This window comes from Erythrolamprus reginae, chromosome 1 (assembly GCF_031021105.1).
Source record: "Erythrolamprus reginae isolate rEryReg1 chromosome 1, rEryReg1.hap1, whole genome shotgun sequence".
Lineage (NCBI taxonomy): Eukaryota > Metazoa > Chordata > Lepidosauria > Squamata > Dipsadidae > Erythrolamprus > Erythrolamprus reginae.
Window position 1 is genome coordinate 141,922,788 of NC_091950.1, and position 27,115 is coordinate 141,949,902.

Below are 27,115 nucleotides of genomic sequence, written 5' to 3' on the forward strand. Positions count from 1 at the left end.
TCAGCCAACCAACTCACAGCGGGGACAACTGCCTCCTGGTGCAAGACCAGCCGAGACACCTTAGAGATACTCACCCAGCCCCCTGCGCGGGCTGCCGGGGAAATCACCAGCGCCATCGATGCCCTTTCCGAGACGCTACATGCCGCCGCTGTAACCGTAGAGGCCACATCGCCATCGCTTGCAGAGCAACGGCACCAGAAGAAACATTCGCCACACCGCAATACCAGCGACCACAAAACCAGACCCCCCAATCGCGAGAAAGGAGACCGTTCCGCAACTCGGGTCAAAGGAACTACTCAACCGCTAACCGCGACTACTATAGAGGTAACTCTCAATTTTCCGTGAATAACACGGCAACCAAAAAGGGGGCTAAAATTGTTATCTCACTGTTACTAAATAACCAACCTTGCTCAATGGAGCTGGATACGGGCTCTAGATATACCATCATGCCCTGGGAAAAGTTTAAACTGTATATGCCTAATGTGTCTAAGGCTGACCTAAATCAAACCTCTTTGGTGATCAGAGACTTTCAAGGGGGAGTAATCTCGGTCCTGGGAACAGCAAATGTACCTATTGCATTCAAGAATGTTAAATGTACCCTTCCCATGCTTATTGTAACAAGGGCCAAGCACTCTCTTCTGGGTTTAGCGTGGATGGAACCGTTGGGGATCGAGATTTCGGGTGTGTGTAATGTAAACTGTGATAATATGCCTAACTTTGTGAAAGAGTTCCCTGAAGTGTTCAGCCCCACCTTGGGATTGTATAAGGGGCCCCCTATATCATTCTCTATTGACCCCAAGGTCCCACCGATCAGACTAAAACCTCGCAGGGTCCCCCTGCCGCTTCTCCCCAAACTAGACATACAGCTGGATAAACTCATTAGCCAAGGTATTTTGGTCCCTGTGGAACAGGGGCCATGGGAAACCCCCATAGTTACACCTCTGAAGCCAGATGGTTCTTTAAGAGTTTGCGCTGATTACAAATCGACCCTGAATAAGGCACTCCAACACCACCCCTACCCCATCCCGGTTGTACAACAACTTCTACACTCCCTGGGGGAGGGGAAAAGGTTCGCAAAGATCGACCTGGCGCAAGCTTACCAGCAACTTCCGGTCGATGAACAAACAGCAAACGCTCAAACAATTGTAACGCACAGGGGGGCTTTCAAATGCACGAGGTTACAGTTTGGGGTAAGCATAGCCCCAGGAATATTCCAGAGCATTATGGAACGCCTATTGTCAGGGGTAAATGGGGCCATTCCATACTTTGATGACATCTTAATTGCAGGGGAAAACCAGGAACAAGTAAACAAAAGAATAAGGGAAGTACTTAAGAGGTTACAGGACAAAGGGTTAAGAATCAAGCCTGATAAATGTGTCTGGGGAACCAACAGTATAGAATTCCTAGGATATAAAATAGATAAAGAAGGCATCCACCCCACAACAGAAAAGCTGAGAGCAATTAGAGAAGCCCCAGAACCACGAGATAAGAATGAGCTACAGGCATTTTTAGGCCTCCTTAATTTTTATTCCATTTTTTTAAAGCAGAAGGCAACAGTAGCAGAGCCTCTCCATCGTTTACTCCAGAAGGAAGCCCGCTGGACATGGGGGAAAACTGAACGTGAAGCTTTTTCTCAAATAAAGAATTTATTAACTTCTAAAAGTGTAGTAGTCCAATATAGTGCTTCACTACCCATTAGGCTCACGTGCGACGCTTCGCCGTACGGCATAGGAGGAGTCCTAGCTCACGTTCTACCTAATAAGACAGAGGCCCCAATAGCATTTTTCTCAAGAACCATGACCAGCACAGAGAGAAATTATAGCCAGTTAGACAAGGAGGCTCTAGCATTAGTGGCAGGGGTAAAGAAGTTTCACAATTATATTTTTGGAAGAAGTTTTGAACTAGTCACTGACCACAAGCCCCTACTAGGTCTGCTAGCCCCCAACAAGCCCACTCCACCTTTTATGTCTCCAAGACTAATCAGATGGGCTCTTTTCCTCTCAGGGTACCAGTATGAGCTCACCCACAAGGGGGGGAAGGAAATCAATCACGCAGACGGCCTCAGCAAGTGCCCCATAACAGACTTGGTGGAAGACCCTGTTCCTTCCACAGATGTGTTAATGATAGAACTCGAGGATAACCCACTAACCACGGCCAAAGAGGTAGCTGCACACACGCAGCAAGATCAAATCCTTAAACAAGTGGTGAACTGTGTTCTAAAGGGATGGCAAAATGATGTTGTGAAACCTGATTTGTGTGATTTTAAAAACAAAAGACTTGAGTTATCGTATGTAAAGGGTTGTCTGCTGTGGGGAGATAGAGTGATCATCCCCAAAAGCCTAAGGGAAAAGGTACTCAAAATGTTACATGTGGGTCATCCTGGGATTGTCAGGATGAAGAGCCTGGCAAGGGGGCATTTATGGTGGCCAGGGCTGGATGCTGATATTGAAAGTTGGGTTTCAAAGTGTGAACCGTGCCAAGAGTCACGGCCTAGTCCCCCCAAAACAACTCCGGCTGAGTGGGAACAGCCTGCTGGTCCTTGGTCTAGAATCCACATTGATTTTGCTGGCCCAGTGGGGCCCCAGTATTTCTTAATAGTGGTTGATGCTTTCTCCAAATGGGTGGAAATAATAGCAATGAACAACATAACCACAAGTGCCACCATCAAGGTATTAAGTAGACTGTTTGCATCCCATGGTTGCCCAGATATCTTAGTGTCTGACAATGGGCCACAGCTAACAGCCAGGCAATTCGAATTGTTCTTAGATGGCCTAGGGGTCAGGCATGCCCTCATCTCGCCTTATTCGCCCTGGGCTAACGGATTGGCAGAACGCTACGTTCGGGTGGCAAAGGAGGCATTGCGCAGGTCAGGCCCTGGGGATGTGCAACAAAACTTGGACCAATTCTTACTCACCCAACACATTACCCCTAACTCGCACACACATGTAAGCCCTGCAGAGTTATTGATGGGAAGGAAGTTGAGGTCACCACTAGACAGGTTAAACCCAAGGTTCTGTGTTAATAATAACCAAATGTGTGTAAAACCTGAAAGAGAAATGTATTTGGGACAAAATGTATATGTAAAAAGTTTTGATGGAAATGTAAACTGGATGAAAGGAATTGTTGTTAAGCAAAATGCACCAAAGACTTATATTGTAAAACTAGACCACATTCGGAAGCGAACAGAAAATCAATTGCCACAAACCGCTGACATGGACTCTCCCCCTTCAACAGACTTTAGCACATTGCCCGAGTTAAGAAACACGCAAAGAGACTTATCGGGCCAGGGGGAACCATCAAGCGACGCCGAGCCATCCTCATCCTCCGAAGCCTTCGTGTGGCCCGCCAGGCCAAGTCCGCCGCGCCGGGAGAACAGCGGCGAGCCATCCTCCACAGTCAGTGTCGAAGGAGAAATTGAACTGCGCAGGTCAGCGCGAGCTCCACGGAGGCCCCACCGATTGGACGACTTTGTCACATGGCTTTCCTGATGGATGTGTCCAACTATGAGGGGAGGGGTGTTGTATCCTGAAATGGCTACCTTGTAATTCCTGTAAATAGTTTGTTCCTCTTTCCAGCGCTGTCTGAGCCGAAGCAGGAAGTGTCTCCTGATTGGCTCAGACGCGGCCGGCTCTAGCTTTGGCGGGAACCGCAAATGTATAAAAGGAGCGGTTTCTCCAGGCAGAATCAGTCGGTACTCGCTGAATTGTCACTTGCCTTTGCTGAGCTGTCACTTGTTCTCTGAGCTGAATAAAAGTACCGATTGCTTGAACTCTGCCTCTGGGTCTACTTCATAGTTGTCTTGGTGTGCTGTGCTCTAGTGCAGTGTTTCCCAACCTTGGCAACTTGAAGATATCTGGACTTCAACTCCCAGAATTCCCCAGCCAGCGAATGCGAATACAATAGAATAAACAGAATAAGAATAGAACAGAACAGAATAGAATATTTTATTGGCCAAGTGTGATTGCACACAAGGAATTTGTCTTGGTGCATATGCTCTCAGTGTACATAAAAGAAAAAATAATTTGTCAAGAATCATGTGGTACAACAATTAATGATTTTCATAGGGTACAATAAGCAACCAGAAAACTATCAATAGAAATTGTAAGGATAGAAGCAACAAGTCTTAAGTGGGAGGAAATGGGTGATAGGAACGTTGAGAAGAGTAATAGTAACAGCAATGCAGCCTTAGTGAATAGTTTGACAGTGGTGAGGGAATTATTTGTTTAGCAGAGTGAGGGCGTTCGGGGAAATAACTGTTCTTGTGTCTAGTTGTCTTGGTGTGCAGTGATCTATGGTGTTGTTTTGAGGGTAGGAGTTTATTTATTTATTTATTATTTATTTATTTATTTTGTCCAATACACAATGCATATTGAAGAGAATAGACATGAAGTATTATATATAAAGAGAAGATATAAAAATAGAGAAGATATATGAAGGAAGAAAAGATATATGAGATATGAGATAAGGAGAGGCAATTGGACAGGGGACGAAAGGCAGGCTAGTGCACTTATGTACGCCCCTTTGAAACAGTTTGTGTCCAGGATGCGAGGGGACCGGAATGAAATTGTTTGTGTGGACTTGCGGGGCAAGACAGGATCCCCTAGTCCGGGAGAGAGGGAAACGGAAGGCCCCGTTTGCCTCTTGCCCACTCTCGTGGCAAATGAGAGGTGGCGCCCCAAGAGAGTGTCTCCTTCATCCCCCAGAGAAGGGGAAGACCCACTCGGGAAGCGCAGAGCGTTATTGGCTGACGATTCCAGGTGCGACGGGATTGGCTCCTCATTTTAGGCGGGGCCAATTTGCCAAGCTGGTGAAGTCTTTGGCCTAAAGCGAAACGGCAGCAGCGTAGGTCGCGCGCGTCGGAGGGTCTCGGGCCTAGCGCAGCTGTGGGGGGAGGGAGGGAGGGGGTTTGGGGCCGCTGCTTCAAGCGGCTCGGCGGGAAATGTTACTCCGATGCCAGTTTGTTCCCAAGCCTTCCAGCTCCGTCTTCGGGATGACCAGAATGGCCGAGTGGTTAAGGCGTTGGACTTAAGTTCCAATAGACGTGAGTCTGCGTGGGTTCGAGCCCCACTTCTGGTAGTGGTTTTTTTTTAATGCCCCCTTCTTCCTAAGGCCGCACGTCTGCACGAAGGCAGTGGGTGCCAACTGGGCGTTTTGAAGGCGTTAGATATCGTCGAGTGGATTTGATTAATGACGACGCTTTGGATTAGTGCTTCTGGGTTATCTGAATAGCTTTGTTGGTCACAATATCCCATTTCCATAAATTCGGAATCTTTTCCCCCTCTAACACCCTCCCTCTCTTTCTCTCTCCCCCTCAGACTGTCTGTCTCCCCCTCCCTCTTTCCCTCCCTCCCTGTCTTTCTTCTCTTTCCTCCTTCTGTCTCTGCCCCTTTCTCCCTCTTTCTTTCTCTCTTCTCTCTCCCCCTCTCCTTCCATCTTTCTTTCTCTCCATCCTTACCTCGTCCTCTTTCTCTCCCTCCCTCTCTTTCTCTCTCCCAGTCTATCTCCCCTTCCCTCTCTCCCTCCCTCTCTTATATTCTCTCCCGTCTTTCCCTCCATCCCTCCCTGTCTGTCTCTCCCCCCCCCTCTCCTTCCGTCTTTCTTTCTCTCCATCCCTACCTCTCCCTATTTCTCTCCATCTCTCAGTCTCTCTTTTTCCCTCCCTCCCTGTCTCTCTCTTCTCTCCCTCAGTCTCTCTCTCTCCCTCCATGTCTTTCTTCTCTTTCTCCCTCCCTTTCTGTCCCACCCTCCCTTTCTCTCCCTCAGTTTGTCTCTCTTTCTTCCCCCTCCTTCCCTCCCGCCTTGTCTCTCTCTTCTCTCCCACTCCCTCCTCCTGTCTCTTTCTCTCCCTAAGTCTATCTCTTTCTTCCCCCTCCCTCCCTCCCTCCCTGTCACTCTCTTCCCCTTCTCCCTCCTTCTGTCTCTCCCTCTCCCTCTTCTTCCCTCCCTCAGTCTGTCTCTCTTTCTCTCTCCCCCCCACCTCTCTTTCCCTGTCTCTCCCCCTCTCTGTGTCTCTCTGCTTTTGGAAAGAAAAATGTTGCCTTTTTTCAAATCCAGAGGAAACAAAGAAACCAATTGCATTTTAAAGCTGAGCAAACAAATATATCACAAACTGCAGGAAGAAAGCATTTCCCGAATCATCCTGTGCGGCAGATGAACAAAACCTCTGAAATTCTGAGTTTCCTGCTTTGATATACGTCGCCCTTCAGAGCTGATTCCGAGACCTTGTCATTTGTGCAAGTGGCATCCCTTTCCATGAGGAATTCCAGGTCTGGCAGTTCCCTGAAGGGCTTATTTCTAAGCAGAGGCTTCCGTAGCCTTCTTACTCCTGTCCCATACTCCAACCTTCCCCAACCAGGAAGAGAATAACACAGAGAAATTCTCAAAAGTAATGCTGAGTTCTGGGTACAAGTGGATGGACTGCTATGAGTCAAACTTCATCTGAAAGATGTTGGCAATGTAATAATGTACTAATCATTTTCTTCAGAATTTTCTTGATTCCACTGTTGCCTTCACACATAAAAAGCTACCTGAATTTTTTGCACATGAAATAAAGGTATTTGTCATCCATCAAGGATTTCAGGAATAATAGAATGGAATGGATTGTGAAATAAACAGAACAATTGTTAATTTGCTCATTTAGATACTTATTAGTTTATATAAATTGCCATAGAAGTAGTTTTAATGAGTTCACTGGAATCCAATCATCTGATATTTGATACTACTTATTTATTAAAAAGGATGAAATTAGTATCTATGGCTATTATTTCATATTCTGTTGGTGCCATTAAATCCTTGGGTAATTTTACACTTTAATGTTCAATAGGATTATCAGTAGTGCACAGTATAAAGTTGTTGTAAATTCCTGGATTAAATAATAACATGAAAAGCCATAAAAGTAGCAAAAAAACCACCCCAATTTTTATTTGCATTTCAATAAAAATGATTTCAAAAAGAATCTTTAGTGGCAAAATCCAGTTGCTCCTACAGAATAGGACAAATAGCTTGATCTCCACTGAAACAAGTTTCTCTGGAAAGTTGTTATAGAAAAGCAAAGTTTTACAGAAGTATACTCCAGGGTAGAAATAAGCCTTCTGCACCTTGTCAATGTATATCTCTCATTTCCCCTCACAAGAAGAGCATCCTCTGTTTTAAGAAAGAACAAAAGTTGAAAGTCAAACCACAAGCACACACGTTACACCAGCTTTTCTGCAATATATTACTATGCAAATTGTATACTTAGAAATAATTTTCCCTGTATTTGAGCAAATGACTCCTAGATTAATATGTCCCATTGTGTAGAATGAGCTGCCCCGAGTCTGCGGAGAGGGGCAGCATACAAATCTAATAAATAATAATAATAAATAATAATAATCTGATTCTCAAGTGCAAAACCTAAAGCATTTCAAACAAACGAGTGTGAATATGGTGATATTGCTGGTTAGTATTGCAGCAGAAAAAAAGGATGCAATTTATTAAAAAAGATATGGAGATTGGCTGATCTGGAGTTGATTATGAAGCTGGCTTATCACATAACTCTTAAGTTAAACCTCAATGAGAATAACTGGCTGGCTTGAGAGAAGGGCAGGGAAAGAAGGGAGATGACCATAATGTGTGGGCTGTCTGGTCCAGTAGTAAAGGCTTCAGGCTACAAATCAGGAAACTCTGAGTTCTAGTCCCACCTTAGGCATGAAAGCCAACTAGATGGCTGCGGGCGAGTCACTCTCAGTCCAACCCACCTCTTCTTATGGGGGAGGTAGGAAGGGAGATTTATGCTGCGTTATGCCACCTTGAGTTACTTATGAAACAATAAAGGTTGGATTTCAAAACTCTAATATGTATCTTGCAAGCCAGTTCCTATATCATAATGTTGGTCTAGCATGCTGTGTGAACACAGGCACTGTTGTTTCTAAACTGCGGCTCAACGCAATGTATAAACCGAGTCTTAAGAATTTGAGAAACTATCTGCATCCCATTAGCACACCTGATTTTCTTTCTATGCAAAGAGTTGCCTGCAAAGTTCTCATTGAAAAATGAGGATCTGCCACTGAAAGTTCAGGCTTTTGGCAAATTTAACCCAATGCATTTAGGAATGGGAATCTGAGGATATGAAATAGATTACAGATTGAACTTTTACCTGGTTAGCATGTTTAAAACAATTGAAGCAATATAGCAAAAAAAATTTTTTCCCATTTTTCACGGTCATAGTAATTTCTGGAAATATAGCGTGAGGAAAATACCCATAGTATATTGCAAGATGGAAGAATTAGATCCAGCTTTTAGAAGAATAATTTCAGCTCTTACCTATTTGCTAGATAATATTTACAAACAGAGAAGAATTGCCATGAATTGCGATAATCATTCCAGGAAATCTTTCCTAAAGGAGAAAGAAAGAAACCATGGGTTAAACTGCGCAGAAATTGCTTTCTAATGTTCAGCAAATAGCCCTACAATTTCTGTCTGAGATTGTGGTACAACAACACAACTATGGAAGTAGTAATATGGGCATAATTTAAGCCAGAGATAGATACCTTTGAAATTTTGAGAGCATATGAACATAAGAAGAGCCATAAGATAAAAAGAGCAAAAACTTCAGAAGAGACGGATTTAGGGGAAGTTATTTCTGACAGTCCCAAAATGGGTGAACAGTGTGGTCAGGCGGTAGGGAAAGCAAGTAGAATGGCTGCATAGCTAGAGGTATAACAAGCAGGAAGAGGGAGATTGTGATCCCACTGTATAGAACGCTAGTGAGACCACATTTGGAATACTGTATTCAGTTCTGGAGACCTCACCTACAAAAAGATATTGACAAAATCGAACGGGTCCAAAGACAGGCTACAAAAATGGTGGAAGGTCTTAAGCATAAAACTTATCAGAGAAGATTTAATGAACTCAATCTGTATAGTCTGGAGCAGTGTTTTTCAACCGGTGTGCCGCGGCACACTAGTGTGCTGCGAGATATGGTCAGGTGTGCCGCGAGGCGGCTCGGGGCCCCCCCTATTGCCCGCCACCGCCGCTATTGGCACCCTCCCGCGGGAGGCCGGCAAAGGTTGCTTTGAAAGTCGGCCCCCTCGCGCCCATGGCTTCTCGTCGCTTCCCCGAAAGCTGCGCATGTGTGCGCGCACCCCCCCCAAAATACCCCCGCGTGCACCCTTTTTCATGGCCGCGCGCTCCTCATCCCCCTGCCAGCCCGCGGGGGGGCGGGGAGGCGCCGCAGCGGAAGGGAAGGGAGCCGCGGCCGCCCCTGCCTCCGCACGGTGCCTCCGGCACCCTCGGCCTTTCGGCGCTGCCCCCCGCCCGCCCCCTCTCCTATTCCGCTGTCTCCTGCCTTTCGGCGTGGCTCCTCCCGCACCCGGAACGCACGCCCTGCCCGTCTCACCTTTGCCGAGAGCACTTTCGTCACGGGCTCTCAGCAAGGGGGTTGCAGGAGAGACGGGGCAAGCGTTCTCTCAGCGGAGGCCAGCGAAGATGATATTCAATGTCGGGAGCGCGTGGGCGGTTGCGCGCGCTCCCTACCCCCCTGCTAGCCACTCGGAATATTCAAAATAAGAAAAACCTTCGCCGGTGAAGGCTTTTCTTATTTTGAATATTCCAAGCGGGCTAGCAGGGAGATAGGGAGCGCGCGCAACCGCCCACGCGCTCCCGACATTGAATATCACCTTCGCCAGCCTCCGCTGAGAAGAACGGAGAGAGAACGAGAGTGAGTGAGAGCAACAGACAGCAAGATAGAGAGAAAGTGAGAAAGAGAGAGAGAGAGAAAGCGGGGAGAGAAAGAGATAGCAAGAGAGAGAACAAGAGAGAGAAAGAGTGAGAAAGAAAACAAGAGAGAGAGAGAGAGAAAGCAAGAGAGAGAAAACAAGAGAGAAAGTGAGAAAAAGAGAGAGAAAGAGGGAGGGAGAGAAAGAGTGAGAAAGAACAAGAGAGAGAGAAAGAAAATAAGAGAACAAGAGAGAGAGAGAAAGAAAATAAGAGAACGAGAGAGCAACAGAGAGAGAAAGAAAATAAGAGAGAAAGCATGAGAGAGAGAGAAAGAAAATAAGAGAGAGAACGAAAGAGAGAGCAACAGAGAGAGAGAGAACAAGAGAGAGAAAGCATGAGAGAGAAAGAAAAAGAGAGAGAAAATAAGAGAGAGAACGAGAGAGAGAGAGAGAAGGAAAGCAAGAGAGAAAAAGAGATAGCAAGAGAGAGAGAAAGCAAGAGAGACAGATAGGGAGAGGAAAGGAGAGAGAAATGAGAACAAAAAGGGGAGAAAAAAGGAGAAATTAGAAAATGATTGAGGCAGAGAATGACAGGAGAGAGAAACAAGAGAGAGAGAGGGGGGTGATTCTTGAAGCATATGGTAAAAAGCACCCAAATAATAAGAAACACCCCCCAGCCCACACCTGTTTTTGAAAAGAATAAAAGAGAAAAAACCCCAGCCCTCAACTGGTTTTGGAAATGGTTCCAGTGTGTATACACACACACACATAAGGGGGGGGAGAGAGACAGGGATGGAAAAAGAGGAGAAGTGAGAGGGAAAAGGAATGAGGGAAAAAGGGAGGAAGAGAGAGAAATGACAAACATGAGAGAGAAAAGGGGGAAAGACAGGAGAAGTACCCAGAAATGAGATATAAATTTGAGTAGGGATGATTGACGATTGACTGTATTTATAAGGGCATGTTACATGGGATTGTATATACGAGGGGGTTATTTATGTATGTATGTATGTATGTATGTATGTATGTATGTATGTATGTATGTATGTATGTATTTATTTATTTATTTATTTATTTATTTATTTATTTGTGTCATTTTGGTTGGTGGTGTGCCCCAGGATTTTGTAAATGTAAAAAATGGGCCGCGGCTCAAAAAAGGTTGAAAATCACTGGTCTGGAGGACAGAAGGGAAAGGGGGGACATGATCGAAACATTTAAATATGTTAAAGGGTTAAATAAGGTTCAGGAGGGAAGTGTTTTTAATATTAAAGTGAACACAAGAACAAGGGGGCACAATGTGAGATTAGTTGGGGGAAAGATCAGAAGCAACGTCAGAAAATATATTACTGAAAAAGTAGTAGATGCTTGGAACAAATCTCTAGCAGATGTGGTTGGTAAAACCACAGTAACTGAATTAAAACATGCCAGGGATAAACATATATCCATCCTAAGATAAAATACAGTAAATAGTATAAGGGCAGACTAGATGGACCCGGAGGTCTTTTTCTGCCGTCAGTCTTCTATGTTTCTATGCTTCTAAGACCATCGAGTCCAGCATTCTGTGTCACACGGTGGCCCACCAATTGTGCATGGGGATCTTAAGCAGAAAGAGAAGGCAAAACCCTCCCTTTACCTTGACCCCTAACAAATGGTACCCAAGTAAATCCAGCCTGCCTCAACCAACATAGAGGCAGCATTTGGACACCCGTTTCAATAACCACCGATACACTTGGCATCCATGAATCTGTCTAATCCTGCCTTGAAGCTATCCAGGCTGACAGCTGTCACAACCTCTTCTGGAAGTGAATTCCATAAACCAATGACCCTCTGGGTGAAGAAATATCTCCCTTTATTTGTCCTCACTTTCTTACCTATGAGCTTCCTTTTTATTTTCTGTTTTTTTCCCTTTTTTGAAAATGCTCTTCTTAAAAGCAGTTGCCCCTCTGCTTCCGAAACAGAAATGAGCTATCTCTTCCCAGCTAGCAGGGATGAGTCAGCAGGGGAGGTGCCACATGAAGCTCCACCCCCTCCAAACGTGCTGAGGGCAAACTTAGAAAAGGGGTGGAGGCTGCTTAAAAAAGCTGAACTATCAGCTAAACAAGAAACTCACCCCACAAACTTACCAGGGCTCAGCAGCTATTCTTCCCAAGGTTCCTGCCAAGTTCCTTTCTCCCTATTTATTTTCTGGGTTTTTATCCCTTTTTTGAAAATGCTCTGCTTAAACAAAAAGCAGTTGCCCCTTTGCTTTCCAACAGGAATGAGGAACACAATGCACAAAAAGGCTATTGTTGAGACCTGCCTATTCACAAAAGGCCTCTCTCTCTAACGCTTCTCCTAAAATAAGCCCCATCCCAAAAATAAGCTCTAGTTAAGGTTAGCATCTGTGGAGGGGTCTGGCTAGCACTGAAGGCAGCAAGGGGGCGGGGGGCCGACAGTGTCCAGCACCCGCCACAGTCTGCAACACAGGTGAGTTGATTCCCTGTCCAAGCAGCAGGCAGAGGCAGGGGTGAGGCATGCAATCCATACACACCACACAGGACACGGGAAAGCCGATCGTCAGTGGGCTGGAGCAAGTGACCAGCCGTGGGAGGGTCATTTCACATGGCGGCACTGGCAGCAGATGAAGGCAGAGGTGCGGAGGGGGAGAGGTGATCCCGGTGTGCTGTGTAGGCCGTGGGAAAACCAAGAGACGTGAAGATGATCCTTCCACACCCACCCGCCCATTCTGTCCCAGATTTTATAAAGCTTATTGGCATGAATGAAGTATTCTTGAAGTAGCTATGTTTTGGGCAATGCATGCTTGCTTTGAAAGCTTTTCCAGTTCATAGATGTGCAACACTTCTGGTGGGACTGCCAGTGCAGTGAAGTAGTGGTACAAGCCATTGCATTCAGAGCCACCCCTGTACACACTCAAAGCAGCCACACTGAGTCATGAGAGCTTCAGGTATTTTATACCAATGCATCTTGGCCGTCCAGATGCACAGCCTTATTATAGGTGGTCCTCAACTTAGAGCCATTTGTTTAGTGACCATGCAAAGTTACAAGATATTGAAAAAAAGTGTCTTATGACTTGCAACCACTGTAGCATCTCCACAATCATTTGATCAAAATTTGGGTGGTTGGCCACTGACATGTATTTACAGTGGTTGTAATGTCCCAAAGTCATGGAATTTACATTTGCAACCGTTCTCAGCCAGTTTCCAATAAGCAAACTCAATGAGGGAAGCTGGGTTCACTTAACAACCTTGGTATTCACTTAACAACCATGGCAAAAAAAAGTCATAAAATCACGTGCAATCACTTAACTGCCTTGCTTAACAATAGAAAGTCTGTCCATAAGACAAGGACTTCCTGCATATAACCGTATCATGGTCTCTAGCCAAAAACCATGGTTTGCTGCATAGAAACTCATGGTGATCTTACAGTGAACCATAATGTCAGATGAGACTTTTTTATTGCATTACAGCCCTGGTGGCGCAGTGATTATAGTGCAGTACTGAGGCTACTTCTGCGTGCTGTCAATTGCCTGCAATTTGGCAATTCAAATCTCACCACTGGCTCCAGGTTGACTCAGCCTTCCATCCTTCCGAGGTGGGTAAAATGAGGACCCAGATTGTTGGGGCCAATAGGCTGACTCTGTAAACTGTTTAGAGAGGGCTGCAAAGCACTGTAAGGCAGTCTTTAAGTCTAAGTGCTATAGTTATTAACTTGAAATTATTTTTCCCCTTTAAAATAGAATGGATGCCTTACAGTCACTGAGAGTATGACCAGTGATAAAAGAATGGGTAAAAGAATGAATGGGGGGGGGGTCTAAAATTCAGAATTGTCTCATTTTCAGATGAATACAATGCCCTTCTCCCCTTTCATTAAAAATTCAATGTATCATACATGAATTCTCCTTCTTAGTCATATTGCAAAATTCTCCCCTTCTAAAAGCTAAGCATGAGACAAACGCTTCATAAGTATAAGTCTCGTTATATAGTGGGTAATAAATATGTGAAATTTACCGTTGCGTATATGCCACGAGCCAAGATAGTGTTCTCCTGACAATCCATCAGGTTGTTCAGAAGGAAATGAGTTGTAATCAAATCTTGAACCGTCTGTCCACACAAAGGTTCCCTCCTGAGGAAATTTCACAGAGTTTGTTAAAATAAGTGTACTGGAATAAAGGATTACCATGTTCTTCAAACAACACAAACATGCAGAGGTGGGCTACTGCCCGGATAGTGGGGAGGAACGCAGTGGTGTAGCAAAAATCGTGCAGAATGCAGCTGTGAGAGCAATCATGGGCTTCCTTAGGTATGCCCATGTTACACCAACACTCCACAGTCTGCATTGGTTGCCGATCAGTTTCCGGTCACAATTCAAAGTGTTGGTTATGACTTATAAAGCCCTTCATGGCATTGGACCAGAATATCTCCGGGACCGCCTTCCGCCGCACGAATCCCAGCGACCAGTTAGGTCCCACAGAGTTGGCATTCTCTGGGTCCCGTCGACTAAACAATGTCGTCTGGCAGGACCCAGGGGAAGAGCCTTCTCTGTGGCGGCCCTGACCCTCTGGAACTAGCTCCCCCTGAAGATTAGGATCGCCCCCACCCTCCTTGACTTTTGTAAGCTCCTTAAAACCCACCTCTGTCGTCAGGCATGGGGGAATTGAGACATCTCCCCCAGGCCTATATAGTTTATGTATGGTATGTTTGTGTGTATGTCTTTTTTAAATAATGGGGTTTTAGATATTTTTAAATATTAGATTTGTTATTGTACACTGTTTTTATTATTGCTGTGAGCCACTCTGAGTCTATGGAGAGGGGCGGCATACAAATTAATAAATAAATAAAAATAAATAAATTAAATAAATAAAAATGGAGCTCCACCCCAGAGCATCCAATTTGCACTGAAAGATGTTGGAAGAAAATGCAGGGCGTCCTGCATAAGCCACGCCCACAGTGTGGTAGTAAACATTTTGGTATCCCTTCACTGCAGACATGATTTATGTTTTGTGCAGGGCCAACTTTCTTTAATCTTGTACCCTTGAAATGTGCTGGACATCAGTTCCAGGGGTGGGTTCCTACCCTTACAGTCCAGTGTGGGTGCTCTGGTAGTGGCCTTTCGACACAGTTGTGGTGCAACGGCTCCGGTGTTGCCCGTGCCGATCTATACGTGCTGCCATATTGTTTTTGTAATTTTTTATGATTTTTCAGCTCTGAGCATGCGCAGAAGTGAGTTCGTCCCACTGAGCATGCGTGGAAGTGAAATCATCCCACTGAGCATGCGCGGAAGTGAAATGGTCCCACTGAGCATGCGTGGAAGTGAAATCATGCAAGGGGATGCATGAAACATTGTGATGCGCACTGGGTAGGAAAAGGTAAAGGGAACCCACCCCTGATTCAGTTCCCATAATCAGAGTGGCCATTGGTTGAAGACAATGCATGGGAAAAGTCAGTTGGGAGAGGGATGTGCAAAGATAATCAGTTTTCCATGTTAAGAGTTGTCTATCCTAAGGCAGGACTAAAGAGAGTGGGGGGATAAAGTTGGTTCCTTGTCCAGATCAGTTATAAAGCATTAGTACTGTCCTTATTTAAGATACAGAAATATTACCTTGAAGGTGTCATGTGCACCAATCCAGTAGGCCTGTCCTTGGGTGTAGTCCACTGGTTTGTCCATCAAATGAAAAATGAAATCGTTTTCTTCCACGCTATGGATGGAGGCCAAGTGGGAGTTCGGAGTTGATCTCTGACAAGATATCTAAAAAGAATTCACAGTGAAGCATATGCACTTTTTCTCTATGCCAGAATATCAGTTTCACAAGAACCTTATGCAAACGTCCTCATCAAATACTTCACTCCAGCTTTTCAAATCAATGTAATTACATATGTTTTTGTAGTATTTGAACTGAGCTTTGCAGAAGTTTGTGTACCACTAGAACACTCAAAAACTGTGTTACAAGGTCAAGATAACTGCTTGAAACCAGATGCAGAGATTCAATCAAACATTTGAAGATACTACAGAAGCCTGCCTTTTATTTTTACTTTTTTTCTTTAGTGAAAACCCCTTCTTCATTCATAAAGCGGAACAGGTTGAAAAAACATCTTTCAATAAAACTACCATATCCAGACTGCAAAATCTGAAGGATAGAAAGAGCTACAAAAAATCTTAAACTCTTTGCTACTGTGTTCTGCAGGCAGGTCTAATTTTAATTATTGTTTTTGATACAAAAGCAAATTATTCAGTAGATCCATTTAACGGATTATTTAGAACCCTAAATGCCACTGCCATGCTTTCATTGACTAGAACAGTGATGGTGTGTAGCCGACCGATGTAGCATGCATGTTAGGATTCCATTTTTGATTTCATTATAGCCAGGCCAGGACTACACGTATTTCACATAGTCTGCACCTCTGGTGGAAATCTACTAAAGGAAATATCTGGCCATAACACGGTTCAACAACATCCCCCTGATAACAAGAATGCATCACTCAAAGATGAAAGCTATGCAATATACATTGCTTGAAGACAACAGAATGAGACTGTGATGAAAGGACATTTGCCCATGGTAAACAGAGATTGGCTGTGATAAAGACAAATGGTTCAAGGAAATTAGCTACATGAAAGGACATTACTTGAAAGGACAGTTGCTCAAGGAAATTAGTTGTGAGAAACATTTGCTCAAAGGAAACTATTCAAGTAAATTGTTTAGTGACATATAGTGATAGGAAGGACTTGAAAGCTGTATTAGATGTTTGCATATCAGTTGACATGTACGTGTAATCATTCCCATCTGCATATGCTCCCAATAAAAGGAGGTGCACAGCTCAATAGTGTGTCACATCACCCAGAGAGAAATGTGTCCAAGTCTTCTTTCTAGGATTGGCGTTCGTGAGTGACCCACCTGGCCGGGGTTGCTCTAAGTCCCTCTGAGACATCGTTCACCTCAGGGACTTTGCAGCACCTCAGGTGGTGGAGGATGCGGGCAGTTTTATCCTGTTACCTCGACGTGCCGGAGCCCTCGTCACATGCCTCAGAACCCCATCGCTTACCTGCGCACCCATCGCCCGTCGGTGGAAACGGACGATTTTTCACAAGTATGGGGGCAGATTTGTCCAAGGAGCAGGTCGCTCATGTAAAGGAACTTGGGCAAATTCTCAGAGCTTTTAAAACTCAATTAACAAAAAACTTTCTTTTCCCTACTAAATGCAAGTTGTACCAACTCTTAACTTATATTTGGCAACATTGTCCCTCCTATCCTCCTAACGGCTCTTTTAGGCCCGCCGTCTGGATCAAAATAGGTATGTACCTTCATCAGGAGCCTCGTGCTCTTGCATCAATTCTCTTAACATGGAAGGCCATTCTTGCTGCCCTTCACCTTTCTACCCTGCAGGTTACTTCTTCCCGCCTTAGTGCAGGTACTTGCTTCAACTTCAGGAAGCCTGGGCACTTCCGGAGCCAGTGCTGCGCCCTGGGCGGTGGTGCCGCCCTTCAAACTATGGGCGCGCGACCATGAACTCCGTGCCCTTGATGTGGCCATCTTGGTCACTGGACACGTGAATGCCGTGTCAACTATAACCCTATTCCTAATCCCTCCCCTAGCAATGACCAACCAATTTCGGGAAACTAGGTTCGGGCATGTGGCTAGCCCTGCTCTCAAGGCCACTTCTCACTTTGCTTTATCCTTACCCCCTGAATGGGACTCCATCCATTTGGGCACAGAGCACCCCAAGGATCCCCAGCCTATTGCCATCCTCACATCACCAACTGGGGTGATAAATCCCAGTAAGTCTACCACTTTGGTTCAATCTATGATTGTTCAAGCCATGGAAATTGTGTCTCTGCAGACCCCCGGTCTTGTTTATTTTCTTCCCTTAAACATTCAGGATCTTTCTATTGCCCCCTTTGCACCGCTTATGTTGTACCCCCATTGTGATCTTATTTCTAAAGGAGGGCTTGCTTCCCCCTTTTTACTCTCCGCTCATGAAGTAACCTCCTTGGCTCTTGTCTGTATCCCTGACTCTCCCATTGTGGTGCAACAAGGCTCTGATGCTGCCATTGTTGTGCCCATTCCGCTAGAACTTGATCCCTATAAGGATGCTTCTCTTTCCACTCACGAGGAACAGCCTTGGAATAATCTCCTCACTTCTTCTGTCTCTTCTTCAAAACCTATACTGATCGTCTTTTTAAATGGATTCCCCTTTTCTGGTATTTTAGATACTGGGGCCGATATCACTGTTATTCAGTCTTTTCTTTGGCCCAAGGACTGGCCCTTGCAGTCTTCACCAGCCGTAAGGGGTGGCAGCGGCATTCAGAGTGCACAGATCAGCACCTCGTGGATAGAGGCTACCACCCCCTTTTCCAAGATTAAGGCACATATCCGCCCTGTTGTTTTGCCCTTACATATCAATCTCTGGGGGTGCGATCTTCTCTCTCAGTTTAACGCTTCCCTTATCCTCGACTAACTATGTCTGATCCCCTGCTTTCCCTCCAACTGCTCGATCCCTCCCCTGTCTGGATTGATCAATGGCCACTTCCACTAGGAAAATTGAAAACCCTTAAGGCGCTAGTGGAGGAACAAATTAGTCTCGATCGCTTGGAACCCTCCGACAGTCCTTACAAAACTCCCGTATTTGTAATAAAAAAGAAAAATGGCTGTTGCCGTTTTTTGCAGGATCTCCGAGCCGTTAACAGAGTGATCCGCCCCATGGGTTCCTTACAATGTGGATTGCCCAACCCTAATCTTATTCCACGAAACTTTAAACTGACTGTAATTGATTTGAAAGATGCTTTCTTTTCCATCCCCTTGCAACCCCAAGACCGCTTGTTGTTTGCTTTTACTCTCCCTGTTTTTAATAATAGCTGTCCTACTTCTCGCTATCAGTGGAAAGTTTTGCCTCAAGGCATGTTAAACAGTCCCACTATGTGTCAGTATGTGGTGCATTTACTGTTGGAGCCCTTCTGCCGCTCCCATGCAAACGTTCTCTTGTATCACTACATGGATGATATCTTGCTTGCCGCTGATATGCCTCACCTGTCCTTTCAATAGATTCTTCACCTTCTCATTGAACACTTGGCCATTAATGGTATGACCATAGCTCCTGAGAAGGTCCAACAAACAGAACCGTTTTTGTATCTGGGTCATAAACTTTCCCAGTCTCGTTCCTCCCCTGTTCTTCCCTCTTTGACTTTGTCTTCCTCTGTAACCCTTGTACAACTCCAACAATACTTGGGATCGCTGAACTGGGCCCACCCTTACAAGGGACTCACTACTTCTCAGTTGACCCCTCTCTTTTCCGCATTGGCAGGGGCTTCCTCACCCTCGGATCTTATCCATCCCCACCCCTGAGCAATTGGACACGTTGGCTGAGGTCAATCATGCACTGCACGTTAAGTGGGTGGATAGATGCCAGGAAAACACCCCACTGTCTCTTCTTTTGCTTACCACTCCCTCTATTCCTACCACTTGTATTATACAAGTATTGCCCTCATCAGTCTTAATCATTGAATGGATTCATCTTCCGCACACACACCCGGAAAACTATTTCTTCTTGTTTTTCCTTGTTTTCTCTTTTAATTGTTCGCGGCCTCTGCCACTGTCTAACGCTTATAGGTCTTGAGCCTGATTCGCTTTATGTTCCCTTTCCCATGTGGGAATCTTTATTTTCTCAATGTACTGACCTCCAAATGGCTCTTGTGGATTGGCCTGGTCGGGTTTTATACCATCTACCTGCAGACACTCGCATTCAATTAATTCAGTTGGTCCCCGTCCGTTGTAACACTCGTCTGCAGGACAAACCCATCCCGCAGGCATTAACTGTTTTTGCTGACAGGACAAAAACCAGGGGAGCCTGTGTTTTTCAAAGAAATGGCCAATGGGTTATACACCACATCCCAGCCCAATCCTCTGCTCAACATGCAGAATTGGCCGCTTCCATTTTGGCCTTTCAGAAACTAACTGATACACCTTTTAATCTTATTCTAGACTCCTTGTATGTTTCCCAGATTATTCTTAATATTTTTGATGCCTATCTGTCCCCAGCTGTTGACAGCTCCTTAATGGCCCTGTTTTTGACTCTGCTATCGTGCATGCGCGAGTACCCACACCCATAATTCAATGTGTGGGGATGGTGAAAATAGCCTCCATCGCCCCCTGGAGGCCCTCTGGAGATCTGAAACAGGCCATTTCCTAACCTCTGGTGGGCCTGGTAGGCTCATTTTTTGCCCTCCCCCACCCCCCCAGAGACTCTCCAGAAGCTAAAAATGCCTCCCAGGGCTCCCGGTGAACCAAAACTCAGCTGGCTGGAACGCACATGCACGTTGGAACTGAGCTAGGGTAACGGCTTGCATGCCAGCAGATATGGCTCTGTGTGCAACCTGTTGCATCCGTGCCATAGGTTCGCCATCACTGTACTAGAACAAGCAGGAGCTGCTACCAAATGCAATAGGCAGACTTGTTGGCTTAATATATCTTGAAGCAAATATCATTTCCTATCATATCAAGGAGAAAAGAGGAGGTTGCTATAAGCTCACTAAATCTAAAGTGTTGAACAGGACAGAGGTCTCCAACCTTGGCAACTTCAAGACTTGTGGACTTCAACTCCCAGAGTTCCTAAGCTGGCTATAGGGTGCCACTATTTATTCCCAAAAGCAATATAGCTAGCATAAGACTAGACTCTAGGAAGAGGACAATGATCTCAAAGAAAACGCAACATGCAAATATATTGACTTGTACATATCTAGGTAAAGCTAACCACACTGTGGCACTGTGGCACTTTGCATCTTTGAGAAGATGGGGACATAGATGGTAGATTACCTAATTTGCATTACTGTAGGAAAAGCATTTAACTATTGTTGGCAAGATACCTGAAGAGAGTTAGACGCATGTCTGTGGGTTTTGGCAGTTGTCATGGTCAAAATCTAGCTCACTTAAAGAAACTAAATCATTTTGAGGACACAAAACAATTTTATTAACATGCCCAAAAATAATATACCATAGTGCATACGTGCACCAAGACAAATTCCTTGTGTGTCCAATCATACTTGGCCAATAAAATTTTGTTCTATATACTGGAATCCCAGTAAAGTTTTGATACTTGGCTAAACAGGTGGGAGCAAAGGCCAAATCAAAGCTTATAGACTTTTGGCCCACTATATTGCAAGGCATGTTGTGCTCCAAAAGACAATGTTGTTGTGAACTACCCAGAGTTGCTTAAAAAGGGAAGGCAGATAATTTTTTAAATCAAAGGCAAGACAAGGAAAAAAGGAAGTACAGTACTATGGAAATTACCATGTGAAATTGGATTTTTAAAAAACCATCTGGGTGACATTATTATTGTCCCTCAGCATACTAGCTCTGAGACAAGATAAATGACTACTAATTAATTAATTAGGTGGAGCTACATAAACATGTAGCCACTTATCTTCTAACCAACTTTGCATAATGTCGGTTGGCGGGCCCCAAGGGAAGAGCCTTCTCTGTGGCGGCCCTGACTCTCTGTAACCAGCTCCCCCCAGAGATTAGAACGGCCCCCACCCTCCTTGCCTTTCGTAAACTCCTCAAAACCCACCTTTGTCGTCAGGCATGGGGGTACTGAGATATCTCCCCCGGTCCTATATAATTTATGTATGGTATGTTTGTAGGTATGTCTGCTTAAAAATGGGGTTTTCTTAACTATTTTAAATTTTAAATTGTAAATTATTAGATTTGTCATGAATTGTTTTATTGTGTTGTGAGCTGCCTCGAGTCTACGGAAAGGGGCGGCATACAAATCAAATAAATAAATAAATAAATAAACAAACAAACAAACAAACAAACAAACAAACAAACAAACAAACAAACAAATAACTCCCAATGAAAAGTTAAAACAGTGCACAAAATCATATTAGAACCAGTGGTGAGTTGCTGCCTGTTAGGACCGGTTCACCCGAAATAGTGGCGGAAATTTCTAACCGCTCGCCGAACTGGCAGTGATGACTGGCAGTTCACGCCCCCAAACCAGTTCTTCAGTCGCCGCTTCTGGAAAGTGACTGGCAAAGAACCCTCTGTGCATGTGCAAAGGCTCCTGTGCATGCGCAGAGGGTCATTTCCTCGACATGGCACAAAACACGCACTTCCGTCGCAATGCAAACCAGTAGGGAAGGTAAGTGGAACCCACACCTGTTTAAAACTATACAACTAAATGTATTAAAAAATTACATTTGGTTTTCTGGGCCACAAGAAACTCCTGACTGAGTCGTCCCCTTGTTGTCACTCAGGTTGATTTACAATAAGCAATTCATATGTAGGAGTGTGGGGGGGGGGAATCTCCCATAGACTTGGTCGCAGATGTTCTTGCCCCCAATGTCAGCTTTGCCCCCACATCCCCATCACTTACCTCAGCTTCAGTCCAGGTATTTGGCTGCTTCACAGCCTTGTAGCAGGCAGACTTATACTGCACCCAGCCACTTGCACACGAACCCTGGGCACAAAGACAGGTCTGGGCAGAGACATCTGATCCAAAGAGAAGTAAAAACAAGGATTTGGTCACTACGTACTTCAGCTCCTTCTATTTATCCCCACTTATATAATCCAAGTGGAATCAATCTACCAGTAATATGGGGAAGAGGAGGTATGTGAAGTGTCTGTTACAGAAATTGTGTATTTCTATGCTCTTTTATTCTGTTATGTCCTACTCAGTGTTACTCCCAGGGAGCCTTATGATATGATTAAAACAACCCAGTTTATTGTTTCTTAGAAATCCTCCATGGAATAAATCAGTGATGGCGAACCTATGGCATATGTGCCACTGGTGGCACGTGGAGCCATATCTGTTGGAACGTGAGCTTGTGTGCCAGCCAGCTGATTTTTGGCTCACACAGAGGCTCTAGGAGGTTGAGGGAGGGCATTTTACCCTCTCCTGGCTCTAGGGAAGCCTTGGAGCCTGGGGAGGGCGAAACACCAGCCTACTGGGCCCACCAGAAGTTGGGAGACAGGCTTTTTCGGCCTCCAGAGAACCTCCAGGGGGCAGGCGAAGCTTCTTTTTGCCCTCCCCAGGGATTGAATTATGGGTGTGGGCACTCGTACATGTGCAATAGCACTCGTGCACGCTCTTTTGGTACCCATGGAAAAAAAGGTTCGCCATCACTGGAATAAATTATATCCAACCAACCAAGAATTGCTGTTTAATCCTGCAGCCTTTATCTATAAAAGAGTCAGAGCAACCCCATTCAGTTCTCGATGTACATCAGATCATTTCATGGCTGTTCAAAGTTACAACGGTACAGAAAAAAAGTGACTTATGACCATTTTTCACACACAAGAAATGTGTAGCATCCCCATAATCGTGATCAAAACTCAAACGCTTGGCAACTGGTTAACACTTACGACCCAAGGTCATACCATCAATACCTGTACACATATATACCCTATAGACTTTGGGGTTTTGTAATAATTAAAAGGAGGCACAGTCCAGGAGATACTACAAACTCTTAAAGACTGCAATCCCAGGCATTCTTCCTCCAAAGTCACACCACTGCCTGAACCTTGTGGCCCATACCTGTGGATAGGAATGCATAAAAATAAACTGCAACATAGATATCAGCTCCCTTTCTACTTCCTATTTTTATCCTTTGTTGCTTCTATTTTCCCTTGCAGCCTGCCGAATGCTACTACTGCTGGTATCGCTACTACTGTTACTAACATTACTAACTAACATTAACAGAAGTTCCCATATTCTTAATTTTCTCTTTTCTCCTTTGAAGTAGGTATGAACTCACCATGCATGAAAGTGATGCCCAGAAAGGTGCAGATAAATAACCAGGTCCACATTCTCATTGAGCAGAATCAGCCCAAGCGGTCAGTCAGCAGATGAACAGGAGAGTGGCTGAAGAGCTGAAGTTTCCCCTTATATTTATGGGAGAAGAACAGTATGTAAATAATAACATTTCACAACTAATTTGCAAAAATTGTGAAACATGGGCAAGTGTACCCAATATCTTAGTTGAAAATCTTCTTCCTTGTCTGGAAAAGAAATCTGAGCACACAATACTTCCCATCAAGTCAAAAGTACAAAACATTCCTCTCTAAAGTTGAAGACCGACAGAAAAAAAGAAAAAAAATTAAAAATTAACTTCTGACATTCTTCACAGTAGTTGTAAGTAGAATTACTCTCTCTAAAGTTGCATCATAATGCTCTTCTTTCTATAATCCACCCTAGCTAATCATCAAAGACATATTATCAGAAGTTCCTTTCTTTATTTTTATCCACAAAATCCATAGGAGGTTTCCGTTCACCAATAAATAGCAATAGTACTTAGACATGCTGTATTTTTCAGAGTATAAGATGCACCTTTTCCCTCCCTTAAAGAGTCTGACATTTTGGGTCCATCTTATACTCCAAATGTAGCTTTTTCAAAGTTTTCCCCCCCAGCCCTAACTAGGTGCTAATGATCTTCCTGCTTCCTATCCCTCCGAAGAAGGGGTTTTTTTCCAGCCCTAAGTCTTTGCCGGATGTTTTCGATCCTACTCCCTCTGAAAAAGGCTTCTTTAGCCCTAACACGGTGCTAATGATCTTCCTGGGTTGCAGCATTCTTTTTTATTCCTACTTCCTTTCCTTCCCTAAGTCTTTGCAGGCTTGTTTTCATTCCTTCTCCCTCTGAAAAAGGCTTTTTCAGCCCTACCCAGGGGATAAAATAATGTCATGAAGCTGAACAGACTAAGGACACTAGCCAGATGAATACCTGGTAGGTAGATTTCCCCCCCTATTTTCCTCCTCCAAAACTAAGGTGCCTCTTATACTCTAGTGCCTCTTATATTCCGAAAAACACAGTATATACCTCTTCATAGGGCTTTACAGCACTCTCTAAGCGGTTTACAGAGTCAGCATATTGCCTCCAACAATCTGGATCCTCATTTTACCCACCTCAGTAGGATGCAAGGCTGAGTCAACCTTGAGTCTGATGAGATTTGATCTGCCAATCTGTCAACAGAAGTAGCCTGCAGTATGGCACTCTAACCACTGCGCCATTACTGATTCATCTTCAATGCAGAACTGTACTTAAAATTCTGCCATTTCAAACATCAACAAACTTTATACCTTCTAGCAATTACTGATTCATCTTCAATGCAGAATTGCATTTCAAATTATGTCTTACTTTGACGCAAACCAAAATACTCTATTTAGTATGACCATTTTGAATGTTTCTGATAATTGTAAATGGGAAAATCATATATCCTTCTAATATTAATTGTTCTCTTGATTTCATTTCAAATTCTGTTTGTTGATTTTCCAATAATTCCTGTTATAGCAACCATTTGTCCTTGCCTGCTATTTCTCTTCTATGACATGTTTCTTGAACTAAGATCCATAAGGGTGATTTTGGGCATAACATGGGTTTATATATATTGCATACTGTCACTATGGCACATTTTATCTAATAAAATGACTTTTAAAATCCATATTAATTTTAGCTTTATCATGCCATAAATATTCACATCATTCAAACTTCAGGTCATGACTTTCTAAATCTAAAAGCCTGACTTAAAAAAAAAAATCTACATAAATTCAATTCAGTGATAATATCATTATAGATTATGATCAGATTGAGGTCATTTTTGCAACATTCTCTTGCTACACCACACTTTTCCATTATTTCAGCTAAAGCAGGAAGGATATATGTTCAAATATTTAGAGAACAGTTAATTGAGCCATCAATCAGCTATTGTGTAATTCTGATAGATGACAAGCACAGTGTTCTTGTTTTTCACTCTTTACAGTAAAAAAAGTAGCTGAAGTGCACCAGACAAGGTTGTCCAGAGACTGGAGCAGAGGAGCATTGCCTGGAGTAATGAATAAGTGCTACTCTGATCAAACCCACTACTGATCATCTGCACTCATTTCTGGTATAATGGGAAGATAAAGGTTGCAGATTTTATAGAGTTCATGACTGCCATCAAATCCTATTTGTTGAATATGCATTAAGTCAATGTAAATAGTTGGTAACTGAATTGTGGATTGTGATCGGTTTAAAAATTTGACCAGGAATTTTGAGAAAGTGACAGTTGCGTTTAAGCGAGAAAGTGAGAGTATAAAGGGCAAGCTGACACTGTTTCAGTCAGTCCTTCCAAGAGCTGAAGTCACAAGTTCATTTTTATCTGGTGCTGCCGAGAATAAAGCAACTTTAAAGAAACTGACAGTCTCAGTATTCTTCACTATTGACTTAAAAGGCAGCATCATTTTAACTTCATGTTGCCATTTTTTTAGCAACTCGTTACAAGATGTCCAATGTGGTGGTCTGTTTCTCCAAACCTAGTGGCTTTACTTTTGTGAGTTGTTCACCACCTAGCTCCTGCAACAACTCAGGCCTTACTTGGTGCTGTGATGTTTCTCAATTTAATACAAAATCAAGTGTACGGGCATAGCATAAAATTCCATCAACTACTTCCTTCACGTTTTTCAGTGTTCCTGGTTTGCTAAATAGACATGAAACAAAGTTGGGTTTCTCCTTTTTCCCCTTCTGAATCATCAAAAATTCTTTTCTCTATCGCACAATACTAGGATGAAGGGGCACTCCCTAAAGCTCATAGGTAAGAAAGGACAAATAAAGGGAAATATTTCTTCACCCAGAGGGTCATTGGTTTATGGAATTCACTTCCAGAAGAGGTCGTGACAGTTGTCAGCCTGGATAGCTTCGAGACAGGATTAGACAGATTCATGGATGCCTAGTGTATCTGTGATTATTGAAACAGATGTCCAGGTGCCGCCTCTATTTTGGTTAAGGCTGGCAGGGTTCCTTTGGGTACCATTTGTTGGGGGTCAAGGGAAAGGGAGGGTTTTGCCTTCTCTTTCTGATCAAGATCCCCGTGGACAATTGGTGTGTGACACAGAATGTTGGACTCGATGGGCTTTGGCCCGATTTAGCATGGCTCTTCTCATGTTCTTATCTCACCAATGATGGAAAGATTCTTGATCCCCTGAGAGATGATATTAAATAAATAAAATTAAATAAATATGGCAAAATAATTCCCATTGTCAACCCTAAAGCTGACCTGGGTGAAGCCATCTTGGAGCTTCAGTGTTGCGACACTGGAGCAAGGGATAGGGAGGGTGGGGTTTAGAGACAGCTGGGGTTGTGGAGTCAAAATAAAATGCTCTTGGGAATCAAGGACATTTTCACACCTGCCTGAGAAAAGGAGGAGTGATGTCACTGTCGTGGAAAAGACTCATGTGGGATCAGCCCGCGTGAGCTGAAATGAGACTAACCACGGAGGCGATGGAAATGAGCTGTGAGGAGACCTTCTAAACGAAGTTATTTTTATTAGAAAAGTATAAAATGATAATAATGCCTGAAGGAGGCAAAAAGCATGTCTTCACATTGTAAAGACTAGAAAGAAGAATAAGATGGTGGCTGCCTTCTCTTCCTGTACAGAAAAGGAAGTGAGGAAAGCAGGGATACAT

General features: G+C 44.1%; 1 protein-coding gene and 1 non-coding gene across 4 annotated transcripts in view; one reads left to right on the forward strand and one right to left on the reverse strand.

Annotated features, from left to right (window-relative positions):
* Positions 1–23,725, reverse strand: part of LOC139153319 (lectin-like) — a 45,733-nt gene extending 22,008 nt beyond the window's left edge. Inside the window, exons 1-7 of one of the 3 annotated variants that reach the window (XM_070727086.1) lie at positions 23,648–23,711; positions 23,436–23,562; positions 22,055–22,170; positions 15,291–15,437; positions 13,700–13,814; positions 8,302–8,374; positions 6,695–7,143 (exon numbers count right to left, since the gene is read on the reverse strand). In XM_070727086.1, the coding sequence (XP_070583187.1) occupies positions 7,116–7,143; positions 8,302–8,374; positions 13,700–13,814; positions 15,291–15,437; positions 22,055–22,170; positions 23,436–23,493 (537 nt within the window). In that variant the 5' untranslated portion in view covers positions 23,494–23,562; positions 23,648–23,711 and the 3' untranslated portion in view covers positions 6,695–7,115. Of the gene's footprint in view, positions 1–6,694; positions 7,144–8,301; positions 8,375–13,699; positions 13,815–15,290; positions 15,438–22,054; positions 22,171–23,435 lie in introns of those variants that run through there. The other 2 variants (XM_070727071.1, XM_070727079.1) reach the window with 2 other exon arrangements.
* TRNAL-UAA (transfer RNA leucine (anticodon UAA)) lies at positions 4,994–5,076 on the forward strand. Its single transcript has one exon. It is a non-coding gene; the product is annotated as a tRNA-Leu (tRNA).
* Positions 23,726–27,115: the final 3,390 nt, after the last annotated feature.